This window comes from Eurypyga helias, unplaced genomic scaffold (assembly GCF_000690775.1).
Source record: "Eurypyga helias isolate BGI_N326 unplaced genomic scaffold, ASM69077v1 scaffold8701, whole genome shotgun sequence".
In the NCBI taxonomy this organism is placed as follows: Eukaryota; Metazoa; Chordata; class Aves; order Eurypygiformes; family Eurypygidae; genus Eurypyga; species Eurypyga helias.
The window spans coordinates 6,662-27,840 of record NW_010230163.1 but is presented as its reverse complement, the minus strand read 5'-3'; the positions used below and the strand labels follow the sequence as shown (position 1 = coordinate 27,840).

The window sequence follows — 21,179 nt, the reverse complement described above, 5'->3', positions numbered from 1 at the left end:
AGACCTTATTGCGGCTTTCCAGTACTTGAAGGGGACCTTGAAGGAAGCTGGGAGGGGACTTTTTACAAGGGGTAATGGTTTTAAATTGAAAGCGGGGAGGTTTAGATTAGATATCAGGAAGAAATTCTTCCCGCAGAGGGTGGGGAGGCACTGGAACAGGTTGCCTAGAGAAGCTGTGGATGCCCCATCCCTGGAAGTGTCCAAGGCCAGGTTGGATGTGGCTTTGAGCAGCCTGGTCTAGTGGAAGGTGTCCCTGCCCATGGCAGGGGGTTTGGAACTAGATGATCTTTAAGGTCCCTTCCAACCCAAACCATTCTGTGATTCTGTGATTCTATGATCTTCTCAGGAATTACACCCCTCATTCCTGAGATCTCCAACCTTGTCTGCAGTTGAAGACATCCTGAGGAAATGAGTCATGAGCCAGATTTATACAAGTTTTCAGCCTTAGGGCAAGCAGGAGGCTTGCCTCTCATCAGTCTTTATACAAGCAAGCTGAAAATGAAAACAAGTTTGTTCCAGGAAAGCAACAGGAGTGAATTCTTGATCACAGAAATTGGAAACAAGAGAAAAACACAAAAATAAAATATTTGTAACTTAGCAGATCACAGCATTTTGGCTCCAGCTGTCTCTGTAGGGAAGATCTCTCATTTTTAGACATCTGGACCAATTCACTGGACATCTTGCCACCAAAGCGTAGCCTTTGGAATGGCCCAGGCTTATAGCTTCCCAAGTACTTTGTTTATGTTTGCAAGTTATCAGACTGTAAACCTTCACAGCAGAGCCTGTTCTTCATGCCTGCCCCCTCCTTGAAGGAGAGTTTTATTGGGACACCCCACCTTGTTCCATGTTCCTCTTTCCCGTTGATTTTACTGACATTAATTGCATTGCATTCAGAGTTTGGAGAGAGGGTATGTGGGCCAATATTTGTGCATGTTTACTTGTCTCTTGCCTTTGAAATGCCTTGGCCTTCTGTCCCAAAAGAGCTAGTGGTTGTTCTTGCTGCTTTCCCGCACTTTGCCAGCCGCTTGGCAGTTTGTCAGGTTGATGTTATGACTGTGACACATCTGAACGCAGATGATACAGTTAACTCCACATTACTGGCCTCCTACTCTCTCATCATGCTGCAGACCTTTGGTAGAGACCTTGCACGGGGGCTGTAAGAGCCACCACAGGGACATAAGGCTCACAGCCATGCCGAGGTCTGTGCATGGGCACTGAGCGCAGCACACCCAGGCAGGGCAGCCTTGCCTGACATCATCCTGCTGCTTTTACCCAGAGCTTCCGTGGCACACGTTTGTCTTTCCTCTGAAGCAGAAATAGCTGAAGCTTCCCTGTGCAAAGCTAAAGTCCCTCGATGTCTCCCATACCTTCATCCCAATGTGCCCATAACACAGCTTCTGTCACTGATGCTGCTCTGCTGATACATATGGGGCTGCATCTGGTTACCCTCCCTCTGAAAGAACCCAAAATAACTCCGCAGGCTGTGTTGTCCCTCCATCACTTTCCAGCTATGTCACCATCGTGTCAAGCCCAGCGGATTGACACAGGGACCAGTGTGAAGTGACTGATGCTTTAGCTCTTTCTCCGTACTGGGTGATAGTCTCCAGAACCAAGCACAAAGCTTTTGCTTGCTTTTTCCTCCCTCCTCCTCCTCACCGTAGAAAACTGATGGGAGGGGGGTTGGCAAAAAATTAGATAGTTGAAAAGTTTTAGCAGCAGCTTATTGGCAGAAAGATGGAAATGGCATTTGGAAAGTCTGCAGAGAAGCCACATGCAAAACTTTACCCTGGGGCAAATTTCCTTTAAACAGCAACAAATCCAGCGGGGGGGGGGGCGAGGCGGGGGTAGGGAAGCTGATTTCAAGAATTACTCCTTACCAAGCCCATTTCAGACTTAGTAAATTCACATTAAGCTGTGCCAGGGTAGGTTTTCCTCTGAATACCAAGTCACTCTACCCTAGACACTGACATGCCACTGGACTATGAAGCAGTGGGAACAGCAGTTTGCTGGGAATTGCTTTCAAGAAGCAGCATTTGGAAGAAAGGGGCTCAGGGATTTTCACAGTCTGTAATGTCCTGTACCAAATCCCTGCCCATGCCACAACCCTTTCCCTAACCCTGGGGACAAGCCAGGAAAGACCAAACGGAGATCAGGCAATGGGCAGTTGGGTTTGCTGTGCCAGGAAGTGTTACCGAAAATCAGGAATAAATAAAAACTCCTTAACAATAATGAAGTATTATGCAGCAGGCATTCTTTATTTTAGCACTGGGCTCACAGGGGATATCTCCTCCTAGTGTGCACACCTAGATCTTCCATCAAATAGTTTACATAGAGTCAAAGTATATACATTCATTCAATATCCCAGAAATACATTGCATATTGATAAAATTTCCTGGAATTAACCACCATATTAAAATATCAGTTACGCATGTGCATTTTTTCTTTAAACTGAGTCAAGGGGCTGCTTTTATGACCACCATGGACCACCAACTCAAAAGAAAGACCCCTCAATGTCCTTGACCCAAGGACTTTGGCTCACAGTACCATTTTCACATGCTTCAAGGCTCCTTCACAATGTGTCCTTGAGCGTTGGGGCAATAAATCGCCCCTACCTAACAGCTTAACAACAGCACCTGGTCATGGACCTTAGCTCTAATCCCTATTACACATGATGTAACCATCATGGTAAAAGTGGAGAAAAGTGGTGAAAGTCTGTTCAACTCTAGTTGAAATTGGGCTCTTCTTTCTTTGGACAACCTGTTCTCCTTTTCCCCTACACATTATTGGAGCCAGGTTAATATTAACATAGTGATTTTCAAAAAATGGCATTTATAGTGGTATCAGAAGGAGGCCAGGCAACTGGCTGGCTGCTCTGATGGCCAAAACCTCCCCAGGCTCTGCAAGCACATCTGCAGCTTCCCTCAGCCCCCCCAAGGAACAACAGCAGGATGGGAGCTCTGGCACAAACATCTCCCCACTTTGCTCACAGGAAAGCACGGCTGTGCATGTTAGAAGCTGGCACAGATGCATTTCACAACTGACTGGGGCCTGGGCAGGAAAAGCCCACCCCAGCAGTAGAAGCAGCTCTGTCAGCCCTCAACTTGTGCTAGAGGGAGCTGGGCTGGGGCTAGATGAGCAACCCCTACCTTGCAGAAAGACGCTCAAAGCAAGTGTCGGGTGTGAGCAGGGTGGAGATCCCCCTCCCCTGGGCTTACTGCTTTCCTCAGCTGTGCAAAATGGAAGTCAGGTCGTACCCAACTCTGGCAATATCTACTTTCCAAGGGAGGGCTCAGGGGCACTCACTTTTGATCTCCTAACCTTTCTGTGCTGGTCCTTCCCTTGCAGAGAACTGTCACACAACCAAATCGAAGATCTGCCCAGTTTCCACTGGTGTCAGCAGCTGGAGGAGCTGTGAGTAGAGACGTCCTCGCTTGCACCGTGCTCTGCGTGCTCTGGGGAAAACGGGCTGGTTTGGGGAGAGAGGAAGCTCCCAAACACAAAACGCAAGCTTCATCAAGCAGTGGGAAAGCTAGGCATTACAACTGACTATTTTGACTGCAAATGGACCCCAGCTCCAGATGTTTTCCTTGTGCAAATACAGAATACAAATACATGCCTTGTGCATAGGGGCTTAATTCACTTGGGTCTCTTCAGAGGTCCCAGCCACAGCAAACAGAAGTAGGATGTGACAGCACTGAATTTTACCTCAGTAACTCAAGTCTCAGTATAAGCTAATCAAGAATGGGATTTATCTATACCATAAATGTCTTCTGCTTCAAGGAGGGGTCCCATGCTGTGGGCACAAAGCAGCTCTTACCCACACTGCTCAAGCCTATCCCCTCCATACAGAAGATACGGATGATTTCCTCATGTGCAGCACTTGAACTGTGTTTTCTCTGGGCCCTAGGAGGCACCTCTGTTGCTCTGAGACAGTTATTCACATTCAGTTCAAAGTGTCTGGAGATCTGGCCCTGCACTTCAAATGTAACAGAAGTTCTTGAAAAAAAATAAAGAAGAAGTGATAGACTCCATGATTTTTTATAGAATTCTGCAACCTGGAAGAATAGCTGTGTGGGAGCAGCATCCCCACAAAAATACACTAGAGAGGTTGTGCCTACTGTCTGCAGTATCCCAGCCTGGATGGCGAGATGGGTTCATCCAGCCTTAGCAAACCCAGACAGTAGAACACTGTGTGAAATCGTATGAAAATGGGAGTTACGTAGTTCTTGCTGCCTCTTCAGGAGCTCTGAGGACAGAGCTAGAGTTGGGCTTATTTTTATCTAAAGTACACCCAGGAAAATATTTGGGGGAAAAAAAAAAAAGAATATACGTTTAAAAAGGACAAACTTTCAAGAATTGCAAACCTGTAGTTTAACGCACTGTGCCTAAATTTCTTCTTAAAATATTTTATAATACGCCAAATTCAGTCATCATTAATACAAAATCACAGTAAATCCCTTTTTCAGACTACTTGGGTCAGGTAGACTGTGTCTTAAATTAGCATTTTTTTACAATATGGGTACGTGGTCCTTTAAGCCCAACATCCTGTAAGGCCACCCACCACCAGGCATCAGCATTCCTGTTGGGAAACAAGTCTGGTGGGGCGGGGTGGTACAGCCTGGCATGCAAACAAATCACATGTGCCAGTCGCTGTGCTGTACCTGCCAATGTGCCAGTTTTCAGCTGCAGCACAGAGGGGATCCCTCACAGCTAGAGGGCCTGGAATTCTTTTTTGCTAGCTTGCTCCAATACCCCTTCTTCCCAAGCTCCGCCTCTACCACTCAGTGCACAAAAGCTCTTTCAGCACAGACCTACTTGAAATCTTAGCTAGAAGTAGGAGCAATGCCTTCTTGGCTGTGTGGGGCGTTAAGAAACCAGCAGTAGAAGAGATATGAAAGCTTCAAGCCCCTGTCTCGAAACATGAACGTGTGGCCAAATACCAAATGAGACATTAACAGCCATCACACGCAGGTCCTTGTGTGAGATGAATCCAGATCATTTCTGAGCCTGAAAGCAGGTTAGCTACCCAACAAATGCTCTGGGGATTTGTTGTATGTAAAGCACTAGGCGGTGGCTCTCTCCCCTTGCAGAAGGTCACACATGGGGAGACCACTTCTGCAGGTCTGGGAATTCATGACAGGCATTTTGCAGGAACTTTTAAAAATATTCACCATTGTTCCACACGAGGCAAAAGAAAACTGAAAAACTGTGGATGTTTTCCACAAAGTGGATGGTTGGATTAGTTCTGGATGCCTCACAAGGGGCACAGGGAGTGTACAGGTCAGTAGGCAAACTGTGTCAGCTCCTATCCTGCTCCCTCCCCCATCACAGGAAGTGCAGGAAGCTGCTGGAAGGGAGGTATGCAGGGGCTGAGGCACTGTATGAAAATGTGGAAATGTATGCAGGATGCGGGTGGTGGGTTCTGCAAGACCTCAGGATTGTTCTTCCTGAAAAGCCGAGTTGTCTTCAGCCCTCACTCCCTGTCGTGGTCACCAAGGTGAATGGCAGCGCCATGCAGTCCTTCCTGAAGGGTCACGAGGAGCTGTGTTTACTGACCCACTGGCTCCAAGCTCTTCTCTTTTGCTCTGGACAAAGTATTTGCAGGTTTAGGGTGGCACAGAGTGGGAAATCTGTGTGGCTTAGGAAATAATGGGGCACCTTTAGCCACCACTCATCCAGGGCACTTCACTGTGTCCAGTGGCATGAAAAGGAGAGGCTGTCTGAGCCCTGGAGCTGCTCCCTCCTTCTCCTTGAAGAGAATGGCTTTGAGCTGGTTTTTTGCTCATCCTGTTTAACCCGTGAAATAAGAGTAAGTTCCCAAAGCTCGAATCACAACTTCCACTGTAACAGTTTGCATCTGCCGCCATGGGACAAAAATCCCTACAAAGCATGAATGCTGCCTTGAGCTGTTTTCTCAAAGCAGTTTCTGTTTTTTCAGTGGCCTCCAGCACAACAGGATCCACGAAATCAGAGCAGACACCTTTGGGCAGCTGATGGCCCTGCACTCCATGTAAGTATTGTCTGGCAAGGGGGAAGACTCGGGCTTTTGCTGGGGCAAGGGGAACCGTGAGCAACCAGCCAGGCTGATGTGGAGTTTCCCAGCACCACTCCCCCTGACTCTGCTGGAAGGCTTTGCTATCCAGTCGCACTTCCACTTCCCCTTACAGAACAAGGCACAAACCTCGCTGACTTCCCCCGTGTGCAGACACACCCTCTAGACAGACTCATTACCCACCAGGCGTGCGACATTCCACGCCACGTGCTCCAACCACACACTGCAGCTTCTTGCGTTGCACTGCGCGTTACGGACACCTGCCTCCCAAACGCCCATGCAGACAGGGACACATGGTAGGGACTTAGCATGGTGTGCATGAGCTCTAGCACCCCTCTCCTTTCACATGATATTCCTGGGCTGCACTCCTGAAACATCCATGCAGAACATCCCATTTGATTTGGGACTGTCTCCCCACAACTCAAAAGCCTATATTAGACATATTAAGTGCACACAAGCGTGCACATGTCATACACATTTAGAGGCCTTGAAGTAGACAGCCCACTAAAGCGCTCAGCACTTCTGAGAAGCTAGTAAGGCTCCACAGGGCATGGTTATCCCTGTGACATGCAGGAAGAGCCCTCCAAGTGCTGATGGTCTGTATTTACTGTTCTGTTAGGAAGTGAACTGAAAAACAGAAAAGCTTTTTGGCAGCAATTTGAGTGTCATTCAATCAGCCAGCATTCCTAGAGATCCTATGAGTGTCATGTACAACATGTTTATAACTGCACAGGAACACTTACATCTAACATGTAACACTACAGACAAGCATGCAAACACAAGCATGCTGCTGCCACACTACAGTCACACAAACATACAGCTGGGCATGTACACTCTAGAATTTGCCTTGGTTGTGTTCTGGGTCCATGTGGGAAGGATTCAACTCACCCAGCTTTAGCTTTCTGCAGTGAGACACACGTCTCTGGGCATGCACCCCTGTCTCCCTTCAGAGCTGGAGAGATGTAGATCCATGTAGGAGATTGCTCTTGTAGTCAGTCTTAGAGAAGAAATGCATCTTGATATGCAGGTTGCTCTCTGCTGTTGACAGAGGGAGATGAGCCCTCTAGCTCAGATGGATGCAGGGATTATTGAGGAGCCTCAGGGAATCCTCCCCAAAACTAAGTACATGACAGGAGACACTCTACGATGACCTTGGTTCACCTTCCACACAGCTGCTGACCCTATGTGCCCTTGCCTGGGCATCCAGCTGTGTGACTACATCAGGGATGCTCTAGCACAAAGGCATTACCTGTCTAATGCGCTGAGGTTTAGCATGTTGGCATTAAAGCTCCAGATTTGCAGAAATGAACCCAAAAAGCAACCTTTCTCATTGGCCTTATTAGAGGAGCTCCTGCGAGGCAAACTCTTGTTCCCTCTGTTAGAAACTACCCATATATAGACCCAGACGTGTTTGCCTCCATGGAGCTGCAATGAGACAGAACTTGCTGCCAACCAAGGGGCTACTCATCCTACATTTGCTCGCATCGAATCCCTTCACCAGGTCCATGTTAGCAGCTTCGCTGTTCTGCTCTGCAGCCCTCTTACTGGCATGTCCTTGCTTTGCAGAGACCTGAGCTGGAATTACATCCAGTTTATTCACCCTGAAGCCTTTGTGACCCTGCACTCACTCACCAAGCTGTAAGTTGCCATGATACTTATTTCACAGTGGGCCATGGACAGCAGGTATCTAAGAACCTCGGACTGACTCCCCAAGCTACCAGGACAGCATTTAGATACCAGAAGGCTGAAGTGGTGAGGTGCATGTCTCAGCACTGACACTGGCCAGGGACCCAGGGATGCACCATGGACCAAATCCCAGGGATTCCTATCCATGTGAGACAGATGATAAAAGTGCAGAAGGGGCCATTTCAATATGCTTTCACCCTGAATACTTACACCTCCACTTTCTGATGCTTTCATACCTGTCTGAGTTGCCTTTATGGAAGATCAACATAAAGCAAGAGTGACTGCACACCGTCTTTGCTGGCTCTGGAGGGGTTCCCAGTCCTCAGCCCTTAACCAAGAGTCTTGGATATTTTATGGGCTGGGAGCTGCAGTCATATCTGACCTATTACGGGGGAAGTGGTGGGGGAAGAGATACGTGGGGCAGGTATGTACAGAGAGAAGTAGATACCACACAGACCTTTCAGCTGTCCCTCATTTTCCCCAGGGATCGCAGTATCAATCAATTTTTCTCCAGAGAATCATGATCCCCATGCAGCACCCAGCCCCATTTCAGCATCACATTTGAGGAAGCGATCAAGGCAACAGCATGGCCTCCAAGCCTCTGCTTGGCTGAGATACCACCAGCAGCAAAACCCTGACTGTGGCTTCACTCTCTGCTTTTCTTTCAACAGGGACCTGACTGATAACAAACTGGTCACGCTGCCTCTGGATGGCTTGGGTGGACTGACACATCTGAAGCTCCAAGGCAACCAAGGTCTCTCTGAGCCCTTCACCAAGGAGAGCTTCCCCAAAATGAGGTACTGGTGGTGTTGGCTCTTTCACTGCTGGCTCTCAGTGCTGCCTGTACTTGCCTATAGTAATCCGCCTCCTGCTTTCCTTGTTTACCTCATGCTTTCCTCCATCCTTTCAAGCCAATATGTTGAGGAAGCTTCATCTGCTGCTAAAGTGCCACATATTCCACAGGAGAGCAGTGATGCAGCCCTGGGCCCACCACCCCCACCCCAAACACACACAAGTGGAAAGCATGGAACAAGCCCAGCTCAGGCCTCCTCTCAGTGGAAAACGTTCCCAGAAGCCAGTCCTAGCTAATGACATCCAGCTTTCCTTCAGTAAACTCTGTTTGTGTGGCCATGGCTTGTCTGCTATGGATTAATGAGGAGCCTGAAGGGGTCAAACTGAGCAAGATGAGGCTGAAAAAAGCTCAGAGCACAGTGCTGCACTGCAGGTTCTGGCTCTCCTGACCCCCTCCTTACTGGTGGGTCTCCAGTATGGCAACTGCCCTCAGGCTGTGGAGCCCGTGGTCCAGATGACTCAAATTCCCCAGAAGTGAAGCCATCTTTTGCTTGGGTCTCCCAAGTAGTTCCCTTGCAGCCAAGGATGCATGAGCTGATGCTCCCACTCATTCAGTATGGCTTTCCAAGGCTGCAACTTCTCAGATTTAGACACCCACTGCTGATGTCACAGGACACTGCACCAATGTCGGGCTCAATAGCTCAGCTTCAATGAGAAGTGTGGAGCTCCCGCTTTGGTCTGTCTCAGCAGTGGTGCCTGCAGGGCTTTCTCGTCTGACTTTTTTGACTCATAATAGCTGGGAACTGCTGCATGACTGGTTTCCAAATGACAGGGGATCCCAGAAGTGTCTGGAGGGTTTTCCACACCAAGATGGCAGTATCTTGTGTGGAGCAGGTCAAGTTCAACAGTTCCATGGGTGATGGAACTAATTCCACTGACATCTGTGGAGCTGGTTTGGTTTTGTACCAGAGAGACTTGAGTCTGTAAGAGTGGTTGGCTTGAGTCTATACTCTGTCCTATGTGGAGTCCTTTTCACCAGATTAAAGTCCTGCTCCAGTGTGACCATCAGCTGATAGACTGGCTTTTGTTACACGTGGAATTTAAGCAAAAAGTGCAAAGCAATGGAGAGTCAGGTCATGGAGACGATGCACCTAAAAGTTCTGCTTTCTCCCTTTGCAGAGTCCTTGAGGTACCTTATGCCTACCAGTGCTGTACCTATGGAAGCTGCAGCAGCTTCTTCAAGGTGTCCAACCAATGGGAGGCAGAAGACATGAGTCCTGAGGAGGAAAATCCCCACAAGAGGACCATGGAATTGTTTCCAGGTCATGCTGATAATCACTGTAAGTAAACTGGGCTGAATGATAATCAGTTCATGGGCAGGGCCACACTACAAGCTTGGATATGATCCTGCATTTGCAGAAGTGGCCCCACTGCCAGCCTTGAAGTTACACCTGCCTCAGGGAAGGCAGTGATCCTTCTCCAGGTCTGGTGGCCAGTTGCTGTGAGTAAGCTTCAGTCATTGTCACTGCATTGGAGAAAGAGCTGAACTGGTGCATCCAAACCTTCACAATCCAACAGTAAGATCTGCCAGTCCTGAACAGCATGGACATAGGTGCTGATTTGGCCTTGCTGACTACAGAGAGAGGCTACCCAAGCCACCTCAGCAAGGTGTCTGAGGTTCTACGGGACATCTCCTGGGCTGGGTCATTAGGCTTCTGGGCAGTACGCAGCCTCTGGCAGTTTCTGTTACTACAACATACAGAGGTCAGACCCTAGGATTAATCTGAGTAAGAGAATGAACTCAAAGGAATGGAATGTCCAGCTGACTGGAGGTAAAGAGACCCCTGTCCACACTCCTTCTGTGCACATACCCTAATGCTACAGGAAAGGTCAAGGGTAGGTATGAACAAGAGGAAAGGCTTGGGGCATATGATGAGCTAAGCGCGGGGGCTAACCTATGCAGGGCAGAAGTGGCCCTACATTTAAGGACAAACAGCATTTTCTGCTCAAGAGTCAATTTGTTCTGTGCTCCAAAATGCAATTCTGCATAGACCTCCATGAAATCTGTTGCATGAGTCCAGCAGAGGAGTGACTAAAGCACAACTCCTGCACCCACCGCCTCACAGCACAACAGCAGTTCCAGGTGGAATGCTGGTGTGATCCCTTTGCAGGGGAATCTCAGAATAATGTGAAGAAAAGCATGAGCTCTTTTGCTTCCTCTGCAACTGCTGGAGAGTGGAAATAACGTTTCAGGACACGGCTTGGATGCTGCATTTGTTTATGTTTGTGTAAATACAGAAGCCATGTGCACTTCTGAGGTCTGAAATGCCCTGTAAGCAAAACCACATCGTGCTGTATGGGGAGAGGGCTGAGTCTCTGAGAAGCGCTTGACTCGCCTGCTCCCAGAAGCACCATGCACCCAGCCATAACTAGGGGCTCTGTAAAATCTTCTCCTGCATCCTGAACAGGCTGGACTAGATCTGGAAACAGATACTGACTCAGTGCAGTTGGATTCTCTGTGTTACAGCAGCAGTGGGAGGCAGGATGACCCGTGCACTTTATGACACAGCCAGCAAGTGAGTCACGAGCCCTGCATCCCTGTTCCTGCCATTTGCCCTGCCCCCATCCTGAACAGACTAAGAATAAGCTTTAGCAACATAAAAAGTCCAGCCAGAGGCTAGCAAGTGTGACTCTTACCAGCATGGTGTGGCTCCTGGAAACATGGTAGACTTGGTGGTTAGACTGGGCAGACAGTACAGAGGAGCCATATGTTACGGTCATTGCTCTAGGAATTTCTTCTCAGCTGGATCAGTGTTTCCATCATTAACACAGCCCATACTTCAACAGTCCTTGGGCATATGGTTGGGGTATTTGCCTCACAAATTACAGATTCTGTGAAAAGACCTGGCTTGTGACCAGGGACCATAGTACTGCTTACAGATGTGCTCTTGCTGGGCACCAAAGCATTCCATGTCTCACAGGATACTCTCTCCTGGTCCTGTCCATAGACCAGTATCTCCCACAGGCTCCCAGGCCTCCCAGCCAGTCCATGTCTCATGGACTATACGTGTGTTCATGAGATATTAGGACCAGAAGGGAATGCTGAGTGATTCTAAGATGTGCCAGATAAGACTATTAGCAGCTCATAAAGGCCAGAATTTTCAGATGTTAAAGCACTGGGTTTGTCAGACATATCAAACCACTGAGGTGCAAATGTGAAATGCACAATGTCCTACTTCACTACATGCAGCTTTCACAGACAACCCTCTTTACCATTCATCAATGCATGGTCTACTCTTGATGATGAGGGTTTTGTGATATTGCAATTTTACTTAGCTAATTGTTGCTTTTTTTGTGTTCCAAATGCTTCCTTTCTGACAGTCATCAGTGGTATTTAGCTGTGTTATATGAATCTTGTAACAATCCCTCATTAAAGAGGAAAAAAAGTTCCCAAACATTCCTTCCATGCAACAGATAAAGTGGTCTCATTAAGAGAAAATAACTCAGGGCTCTGTCCCTGCAGCGTATAGCGAGGCTCATCAGGGCACTTGGATGCTGTGTCAGAACTTGCGAGAGAGATGGGGCACCCTTCCAGATAGCCATGTCCTTTCAGCCTTATGTAGTGCTTCCAGCAAGGGATTGAGGAGCCCATTACAAACAAGTCCACAGAACCCCACAGCCAGGTTGTGGAGGGCGACTTCTGCCAGACAGCCATGCAGGGGCAAGAAATGGGTTCCCAGTGGCACAGCCCTGCTCCAGCAGCCAGGCAATGCTGCTCCCGCAGCATGTCCCACTCCCACATTCAGCACCCATCCCTCAGCCCAGCCCAATGCCCAAGGGACTGTCCAACTCCAGCCACAGAGTGCACATGGTGCCACAGGCCCTGGTGCCAGCTCAGCTCTTTCCTATCCTCTCAGGGCCCTGGATGCCCAGGAAACCCCTGGACATCACCCACGTGTGTCCACTGACATCTGAGTAATGGCCACCTGAGACCCAAAGGAGTGTGGTTAGTGTGTGTCTCATCACTTTGTCACCTTGTCACAACAAATATTTAAGGGCTCATTTCCAAAATGTTTGGTGCTTGGGATAGGCCTCTTTGGATTACAACTGCCGGTGTTTAGCAGATACCCCCTGCCCTGAGCCTGTCCCATGTAGCTGGGCCCAAGGGTGGCTCCTGGGCTTGTCCCAGAGAACATCCACCCCATGTCCCCTGGCAGCTCACTCCGCCACAATCCCGAAACTGGCTGCAAAGGGAGGACAGGCAAAATACAAGTACTACCACTGCCATGGGGCACTTTCATCACAGTCCCAGCACCCCCCTTGGGGAACACTGGTTTGAGGATAGAAAGGGATATATTTGTTTACAAGCATATGTTTGCAATAATGGAACAAAGCTATAGAAAGTGAGAACACACTTGTATGGTTATCCCTGACGAAAGGACACAGCTTTACCCAGTCCAGCACCTCCATTAGTTTGTAAGGTTGACTAATTAACATTTGCAACCATGTAAACCCTGCAGGGTCCTTAGAGACTCATTTTTCTTACTTCTATTATTCAAGAAGGCTACTCAAGTCCCCCCAGAAGCACCTGCCCAGACCCCTTGCAGCCACCCATGCCCTAACTTTGAGGGAGAGAGCAATTATCTGCAAACCGTGCGTGGGGACTGCCCTGACTATGAAAATGCAAAATGGGAAGGATCATCCAGCCCACTGTTTGTTCTTTTACCCCTTCTCCAGCAATTCTCCTCCTCTTCCTCCTACTTCAGTGCTTGTACAGCCAACGGGGAACCATTTCCCATGGAAAAGGCACTACTAGCAAAGTGGGCTTCTTCCGTAAGGCCTCAGAAAGCAGAAGTACCTTAGCAAAATTCAAATAAATAAGGGCTACTTCAAAAAAAAAAAATGCAGCTCACCTTGCTAGAACACAACAGCCTTTTTTTTGTTCCCAGGCTGGGAGAAGTAGTCATTTACAGCAGAGAGGTACATTTTCTGCTTTGAATCCGTCTGTGCTGGCCAAGTGTTGCTTTGCAATTCACAGCTAGCTCACTAGTCCAGGCAAAATGAAAGATCACTCCTTCAATTCCTGCGAAAGTTTAACATGCTTAAAACCAGCCTCTGTGCATTCTGGCCCTTTGAAGAGAAAAGGGATGAAGGCAGATTACAGTTTAACATTAGCATGGGATGGGTTGGGGGGCGGGGCACAGAAAGAGCGAGTGTCTGCATTGATCTGCGTATTGTGACTGCACATCACAGCCTCCACACTGTGGGTGGAAAAGGCACTGGAGAGTTATAACACTATAAAATACAAGAAGGAAATATTTTTCCATCCCACTATGAGTGTTTTCTTGCCAGACTCCAAAGCAGCAGTAATATTTCAACTCTTATACAGACAGACTTCTAAAAATGGCATTTTTTTCCAAAAATCACTGAAGCCAAGAAAGCCACGGTGCTTGTCAGTGGGCACTAAAGATAGCATGTTATTTGCCACCATTCTTTAATCAAATAATATCTCTTGCATTTTTATACACAGGCAGGGAGCAGACCTCATGAGAGGCACCATTTCTAAGTAGATTAGGCAATAAATCCCACTTAGGTTAGCCATATCTTCAGCACTGCGGGAACTGCCTTCCTGGCCAGTGTCTGAGCTGCCAGCTGCACACCTGGGCACCAGCATCCATCCATATCATCCAAGGGAGAGTTTGTCCCACAGCCACAGACCCAGCTCCCTGGATATGGAGCTGCAGCAAGCACAAAACACATCCTATCCCTTTCCTCCTGCCCGCAGAAAACCCTCCAGAGATCTCCAGCGGGAGAAGGCGGCTGTGCTGGTGTGATGGGTGGGGATCATGCAGCAGGTCACCAGCTGTCCTCACTGTGTCCCAGCACTGTGAATCAGCAGTAGTTTGAGAAAAGGAACAAGGAACAGAGCAGAAAAGCATGTCTTGGATTAGACAGAGGTTGCCATTCTCCTTGGGGATGACCTACACCTACAGCCCATTGAAAACTCAGCTGAGATCTCAGCCCTTTCCTCTTCCAGCAGCTTCTCCTTCATCCAGGGAGTCTCTGCCTGACCCTCAGAGAGCCCAAGCCTGGCTCAGGGTACAGCTGCCAGAGTGATGGAGATGCTGGCCCAGCAGGCTGGGCTCTCAGAGCAATGCAGTCTGCTTGCAGATCCAAAGTCTGCAGGCATGGGCAATCAGCCTGCCTTTAAGCAAATCCTGGACTGGGAACCTCCAGGGTTAAAATCAAGGCACCACAGTCCCAAGAAATCACAGGACATAAAATAAAACAATAAATGTTGGGTTCTCTTGTCTTTTTACTTCTAAACCGTTTGGTGGTGGTGGTGGTTGCTGACAAATAATTTGTGCTGCAAGTAGAGGCTAATGTCTCTCTTTGAACAAAGCTCCAAAGTCCTCGTTGATGAACTAACATTGGACAAGGCCTTCCCAGAAAGCTTCCATTTAGAAGATGCGTTTGAAGGCTTTGTTTTCTGTAACCACATAGGCTAGAGTATTTATTTTTAATAAAGCATGCTGGGAGGAGGGATGTGCAGTCACACAACTCTGGGATCTGGAGCTCTTACACTTCAAAAGTTGGGAGTAACCTAAAAACAGAGGGGTTGGCCACACTGCAACCCACCAACCTTCTTCCTCCACAGCAGTGACTGCAGGGGACAAACTGGACACCAGCAGCTACTTTGAACTTGTGGGCTGGGAACTGTCTGGGAAGGTCTATGTTGAGGACAGGCAGTGCAAAAAGCTTCTGGCCCAGCTAGCCCAAATGTCCCTGCTTGTTCTCTGAGCATTGTTTCTCATTGTTTTTTCTCCAGATGACCTAGATGCAGATGACCTCCAGTTGGACCTTGAGGAATCAAAGCTGCACCCCACTATTCAGTGCACACCAAGCCCCGGTGAGGAGACAGGGAAATGATTTGAATACAGCTGGGATCCTTTGAGCTTCTCTGAATCCCCAGGATCCCATGACCCTTCCTGCAGTGTCTCACAGTGCAGATCAGAAGTCTGAATGGTTGGGCTTTGGACAAACTGGGAACAAGTGAGGAGCTTCCTTCTCCTACTCAGATGTAGCTGCCCTCCTGTGAGGAGGGGACAAGGTCACAGTATCCCTGACCAGGAGTCTCAGGTATCGCCAGTTCCTCCATCCACCAACCTGCCTGCAGTCAGACTCTGGCTCTCAAGATTCCTGTTCATTTGCAAGGCAGACTGTTCTTTGGCCCAGCCAGCCCAGAATATTGCATGACAAGACCTTGTCCTTGATTTCCTGATATAATTACAGCACTGCAAACAGCAGGGGTACTTCACTCTGTTTCCTGAGAAAGGAGGAGAAGGGAGGTGCTGGATTGCACCCAGCCACTTTCTCCTTACTTACATCAAAAACTTGCCAGCAGGCACAAGCAGGCTGGGACGCAAGGAAGCTGCCTTCCGATTTTGTCCCCATTCACAGCTCAGTGGTGTCCTACACAAGCACAGCTGGAGGATGGAGAGGCCTGGCTCCATCCAGGCAGCTGTGGGACACTGGCAGGGATGGAGTTTTTGCCACTTTTCCAACTGAGTTTACTGGGAAAGAGAGAAGAAGGAACAAGATTTTTGAGCAGAGGCCATGCCCTGCTGCCTGGGCTGCCAAAGTGCTGGCTGTCTGAGAAAAGCCAGCCAAAGACCTCAACCCCCTTTGAGCTGAACAAGATTTCTGAGTTTCCTCTAATTCCTTTTGCTTCTCTACCGCACAAACCTTGGCCTGTCCTGTTTCTGGTTTTGCTGAGCTCCCACCCTGAGCCCCTCACTGTAACATCTGAATCCCTCCCAGAGGCAATTCTCATTGCACTGTCGCTCCCCGCCCTCTTCTTTCTCCTTTGGTAAACAGCATCTACCACCAGTCCCCTTTTTACCCCTCCATGACCTTCCCTTCTCTCTCCCCCTTTTCCCCATATCCATCCTCCACCGTTCTTTCTCCTGACATCCTCCCACGTTCTTGCCCAGGACCGTCCCTTCCCCGCCACTCCAGCTCCCTCCCTCTCTTCCTCCCCGCCTGCTGTCTCTTCCTCCTGCTCTAACACTTCATCTCATCTTGGCCATCCCCTCCATGCAGAGGTCATTCATGCAGGAACAATAAGACACCACTTAGCCAAGATCTTGAGTGTAAGTACAGAGGTTGGCCGTGTCAGAACTGGATCCTGCCATCTCTCCATGTCTCCACACCACTAACTCCAAGATCCCAGGGGGTACGGAGAAGGAGCAGCTAATGGCAGAGTGACATAAATTCCGGGCTGACACCAGGAGGGTTAGTGGGTCTGAAGTCCTACAGAAATGTGGGGCATTATGGTCACGAGTTCCTTTAAACAAAGGCCCACCTGGAGTCCAGACTCTGCCTCACTGAACAGCATAGGGCAGGTGGGACATGACAGCAAAATGGCTTTGCGATGCATACATGGTCATGGGGTGGCAATACCATGCCCCGACCTTTTTACATTTTAAGAACTCTGATAAGTTTGCCCTTTCTCATGTTTTTCATATGACCTCACCTCCTTTCTGCCCTGGACAAGATTTGAGAGGAGGCCCTGGTCAGCATGCCAGAGGCACCCCAGTGTGGGGACAGGAACACAGGGGAGCTGAGACTCAGCCAAGGTCAGAAATGCTGCCATCCTGCTGCAGAAGAGGGCAGACAGTGTTGTATGCTCTTTTTTTGGCATTCAATAGACAAGGGGCTGGTGGGGTCAGGAGAAGGCCTGGCCACTGCTCTGAGCAGCACCACTAGAGCTGAGCCGTATATTCTGGGTTTAACATTGGGGTTTCTTTTTTTCCAGGGCCCTTCAAGCCTTGTCATCACTTGTTTGAGAGCTGGATCATCCGCCTGGGAGTCTGGGTCATCGTTATGGTCTCAGTGCTCTGCAACGGACTGGTCATTCTGGCTGTCTTTGCCTCCCCCAGCTACCTCTCTCCAGTTAAGTTCATCGTTGGCTCCATAGCTGGAGCCAACATGCTGACCGGCATTTACTGCAGTATGCTGGCTCTTGTCGACGCCCTGACCTATGGCCAGTTTGCCAAATACGGTGCCAGATGGGAGACCGGCGCAGGCTGCAGGGTGACAGGGTTCCTGTCGGTATTTGCCTCCGAGGCTGCCATCTTTCTGCTGACATTGGCTGCTGTGCAGTGCAGCATTTCAGTCTCCTGTGTGCGGGGCTATGGAAGGTCACTCTCCTTAGGCAAAGTCAGGGCTGCTGCCTTTTGCTGCCTGTTGCTGTCCTCTGTGGCTGCCATTCTGCCCCTGTTCTCCATTGGGGAATATGGAGCATCCCCTCTCTGCCTCCCATACCCCATCCCCGATGGGAAACCTGCCACGCTGGGCTTCACTGTGGCCTTGGTAATGACAAACATGCTCTGCTTCCTGACTATCACAGGCACCTACATCCGACTTTACTGCAACATGCTGAAGGGAGAGTTCAGTGCTGTCTGGGACTGTGCCATGGTCAAGCACGTGGCCTGGCTGATCTTCACCAACTGCTTCCTCTACTGCCCAGTGGCCTTCCTCACCTTCTCCTCCACACTCAACCTCTTCCTCATCACACCAGAGGTCATCAAATCCATCCTCCTTGTGGTCCTGCCCCTGCCCGCCTGTCTGAACCCCTTGCTCTACCTGCTCTTCAACCCCCACTTCAGAGATGACCTCCGCCTGCTGAGGCAGAAGGGACAGGACAAGGGGAACTACTCCCAGTCCTGTGGGGTTGATGACATGGAGAAAAGTTCCTATGACTCCACCCAGGCTCTGGTGAGCTTCTCCGACATCGAGCACATATTCGAGACACCTGATTCCCTGGGAGTGCACCCCATCCTCGACAGCTACAGCTTTCCCTCCATGACGCTTGTCTCCTGCCAGCAAAGGGTGGGCACCAGGGGGAAGGAGAGGGGCTTCTCTGAGCATTGTCCCTGCCTCAGTGACAGTGAGGTGCTGATTGCTTCAGAGAGTCGAGATCCAGCCAGCAGCAGCCTCCGGATAGCCTTCTTCCCCTCCCCGCCCACGCCACCCTACACGTCTCACTTACAAACCTCCTCTGAGTAGCCGTGCCAAACAGCCCCACACAGTGAGGACCAGCCCCAGCACCAGGTGGCCAGCAAAGTGACAGCAGGCTGCTCCATGTAAAGCACCAGTACAACCCACCTACCCTCATCCCCCATCATATCTGCCTGGGCAAGCGGCACTGCTCTGCTGCCACTCACCTGGAAGGGCTCTGACTGAGCTCCAGATACTCAGGGCTGGCCATGGCAGGAGATAACCCCCCTGTGTGTTTCCCTTGCTAGGGACTGCCTGGGAGAGAATCCCACCAGCTCTAAGGGGTGGGTCAGGGAGACCCTTCTCCTCATCATCCTACAGCATCACAAGATGGGAGGAGCCTGCAGCAAAGCCAAGCATGTCTTCTCAAGGCAGAGAACTTTCAGCAAGAAAAAGCCATTGCTCTTTGGCAGAAATACATGGAAATGGCCAACTGCAGTTTCATGGCCACCCACAGGGACCTCAGGTCTTGTCCTCCAGGGTTCTCTGCAGGACCCACAGAACCCTGGAAATAGGCTTGTATCTGCCCCACACCATCAACTGGAAGCGCAGAGGAAGTGGGTTAAAAGCAGTGTATCCATGTGTGCACCTGATCTTTGGGCCACCTCTATTTTGGGACACTCTGCTTCATCCACTGGGAACTACATGGGTTGGGCAGGACTCCTACTTTCATACAACACCAGGAGCTGGGGATACTCAGCCCCTCTTTCAATCTGGCCCACAGTGTCTAACAAGAGGTCACTGAACCTTAGGACAGCCAAATCCAAACATCTCCCAGAAGAAATACACACTTTGCTTGAGGTCACCCAGCAGCACCTGGCCAGGGTGCCCAAGGGAACACCAGGCTCCCTCCACCTTTCTCACTCCTTCACCTTCACACACTGCAGTTCGCCCAGGACACTCCTGCCTACAGCCACCTGGCTCCTGGTTAGGCACACTGGAAACGGGGTCTGGTTCCCTCATTGTGCCCACACCTCACTCCTGAAAGAGACTGTTGGGTTTTGGGTAAATGTCCTCCATGCAGAATAGCCATCTTGGGGGCTGCATTTGCCCTCCCCTTTTTTAAGGGCAGCTGGTGTAGAAGGAGGGAACAGAAATCATCCTTGTGGGATGATGGCATCATGAGGACACAGGCCACTGGGAACAGTCTCAAATTCACTCCCTGCTGCTCAAGGATCTCTCAGACCTCCCATCCTTTCCATCACAAACCCTCCCACTGCCACCCGATGCAGCAAGGAACCCACGGTCAGAGCTCAGGCCCTGGGCAATGCTATGGTTCTGCTGACATTACTGCAGCTGTAGAAGTTGTTCATTCTTCTGAGGTAATAAATGAGCCTCATTGCTGACCAGTAGCTGTCCTCTGTCCTCTTGCATGTGAAAAGCACCTTGGTGGTTCATTCAGTGGCTGGCTGGCTGCCTCTCTCAATCAAACCAGGCTGCTGCTGCTTGGATGTTGTCTGTATTGCCTAAGTGAGGAGTGGGAAATTGCGTTGTGTTCACATGAGCTGGCACCATCCTCCCCATCCCTCTTCTTCAGAGGGAGGAGCCAAACTGCTGCCTTTATGCAACAGATTTTTATCACCAGTGTCCCTCTCCAGACCCTGTGCACTAGACCCAGCTGGTTGCACCTCTGATCTGCAGCTCGGCTGCATCTCGTGTCTGCATTCATGAGCAGGACAGAACCTGCTACGTAAATGTTTAGGGATATCATGTAACAGGGTGTCGCACACAAAGACAGGCTCCCAGCCAAAGCCTAACTCTGCTTCCCTTCTCTTCACAAACCCTGTAGTCTTATCTCAAGAAGAAAAACTTGAGATATCAGACGGAAATCAGAGGAATGAGATCCAAAGATTAGAGAAAAGGATGGGAACCCCAGATTTTGTGACAATATCCAAAGCTGTGCTATGCAGTCCGGTGGGAACTATAAAAGGTAAGCCCTGTGATAACACTTGAATCCTCATCCAGACTTCTGATACCCTACAGGTGCTCCAAATCAGTTCTTATGCTTGGCTTATTAAAAACATTGAGCCATTTTGTTCTGTTTCCTTAGGGCTGCTCATATGCACGTGACTGGGAAAGACTCTTACATAGTTCGATCGGCAGAAATAAAATGCTCATTCAGAAGCAGGATTATACATTCCCAGCATAAATTCAAATTCCTCAGCACGTATCCTAACTCCATAAGGAAATCCCTAATTATAACCCCCCAAAAAAACCCACTCTAAAAAAAGCATCATGTGGTGGTGGTTTAGCCCAGTGAGAGGAAGGGTCAGAGGAAAACAAGGGAGGCTCATAAAGCTGAGGTAAGAACTATTTAATTATATAAATGAAACTTATGGAGTTAGCAACAATGCTATTGCTAATAAGTAATTAAAAGAACAGAAAATAGAACAAGTGATACAGGATCTCCCCACCCATGGGCGGACACAGCTGGGTTCCAGGCAAGGCAGAAAGATAAATCCAAAAACCCCAAGGAAAAAGGAAAAAAAAAATCACAGGGGGAGAAAAAACCCACAGTCAGTGTGGGAGCCGAGAGCAGAGAGAAAGAAACAAAGACTGCGCTGCCAAGAGAAAAAAAAAACCCACT

General features: G+C 49.3%; 1 protein-coding gene across 1 annotated transcript; it reads left to right on the top strand.

Annotated features, from left to right (window-relative positions):
• Positions 1 to 3,345: 3,345 nt before the first annotated feature.
• On the top strand, positions 3,346 to 18,601 carry LGR6 (leucine-rich repeat containing G protein-coupled receptor 6; the record flags this gene model as incomplete). The annotated part of the gene is made up of 7 exons (XM_010160650.1): positions 3,346 to 3,411; positions 5,939 to 6,010; positions 7,619 to 7,690; positions 8,410 to 8,535; positions 9,710 to 9,870; positions 15,360 to 15,440; positions 17,349 to 18,601. Coding segments are annotated over 7 exons (1,831 nt in total), but the record flags the coding sequence as incomplete, so codon positions are not given.
• Between the last annotated feature and the right edge of the window lie 2,578 nt (positions 18,602 to 21,179).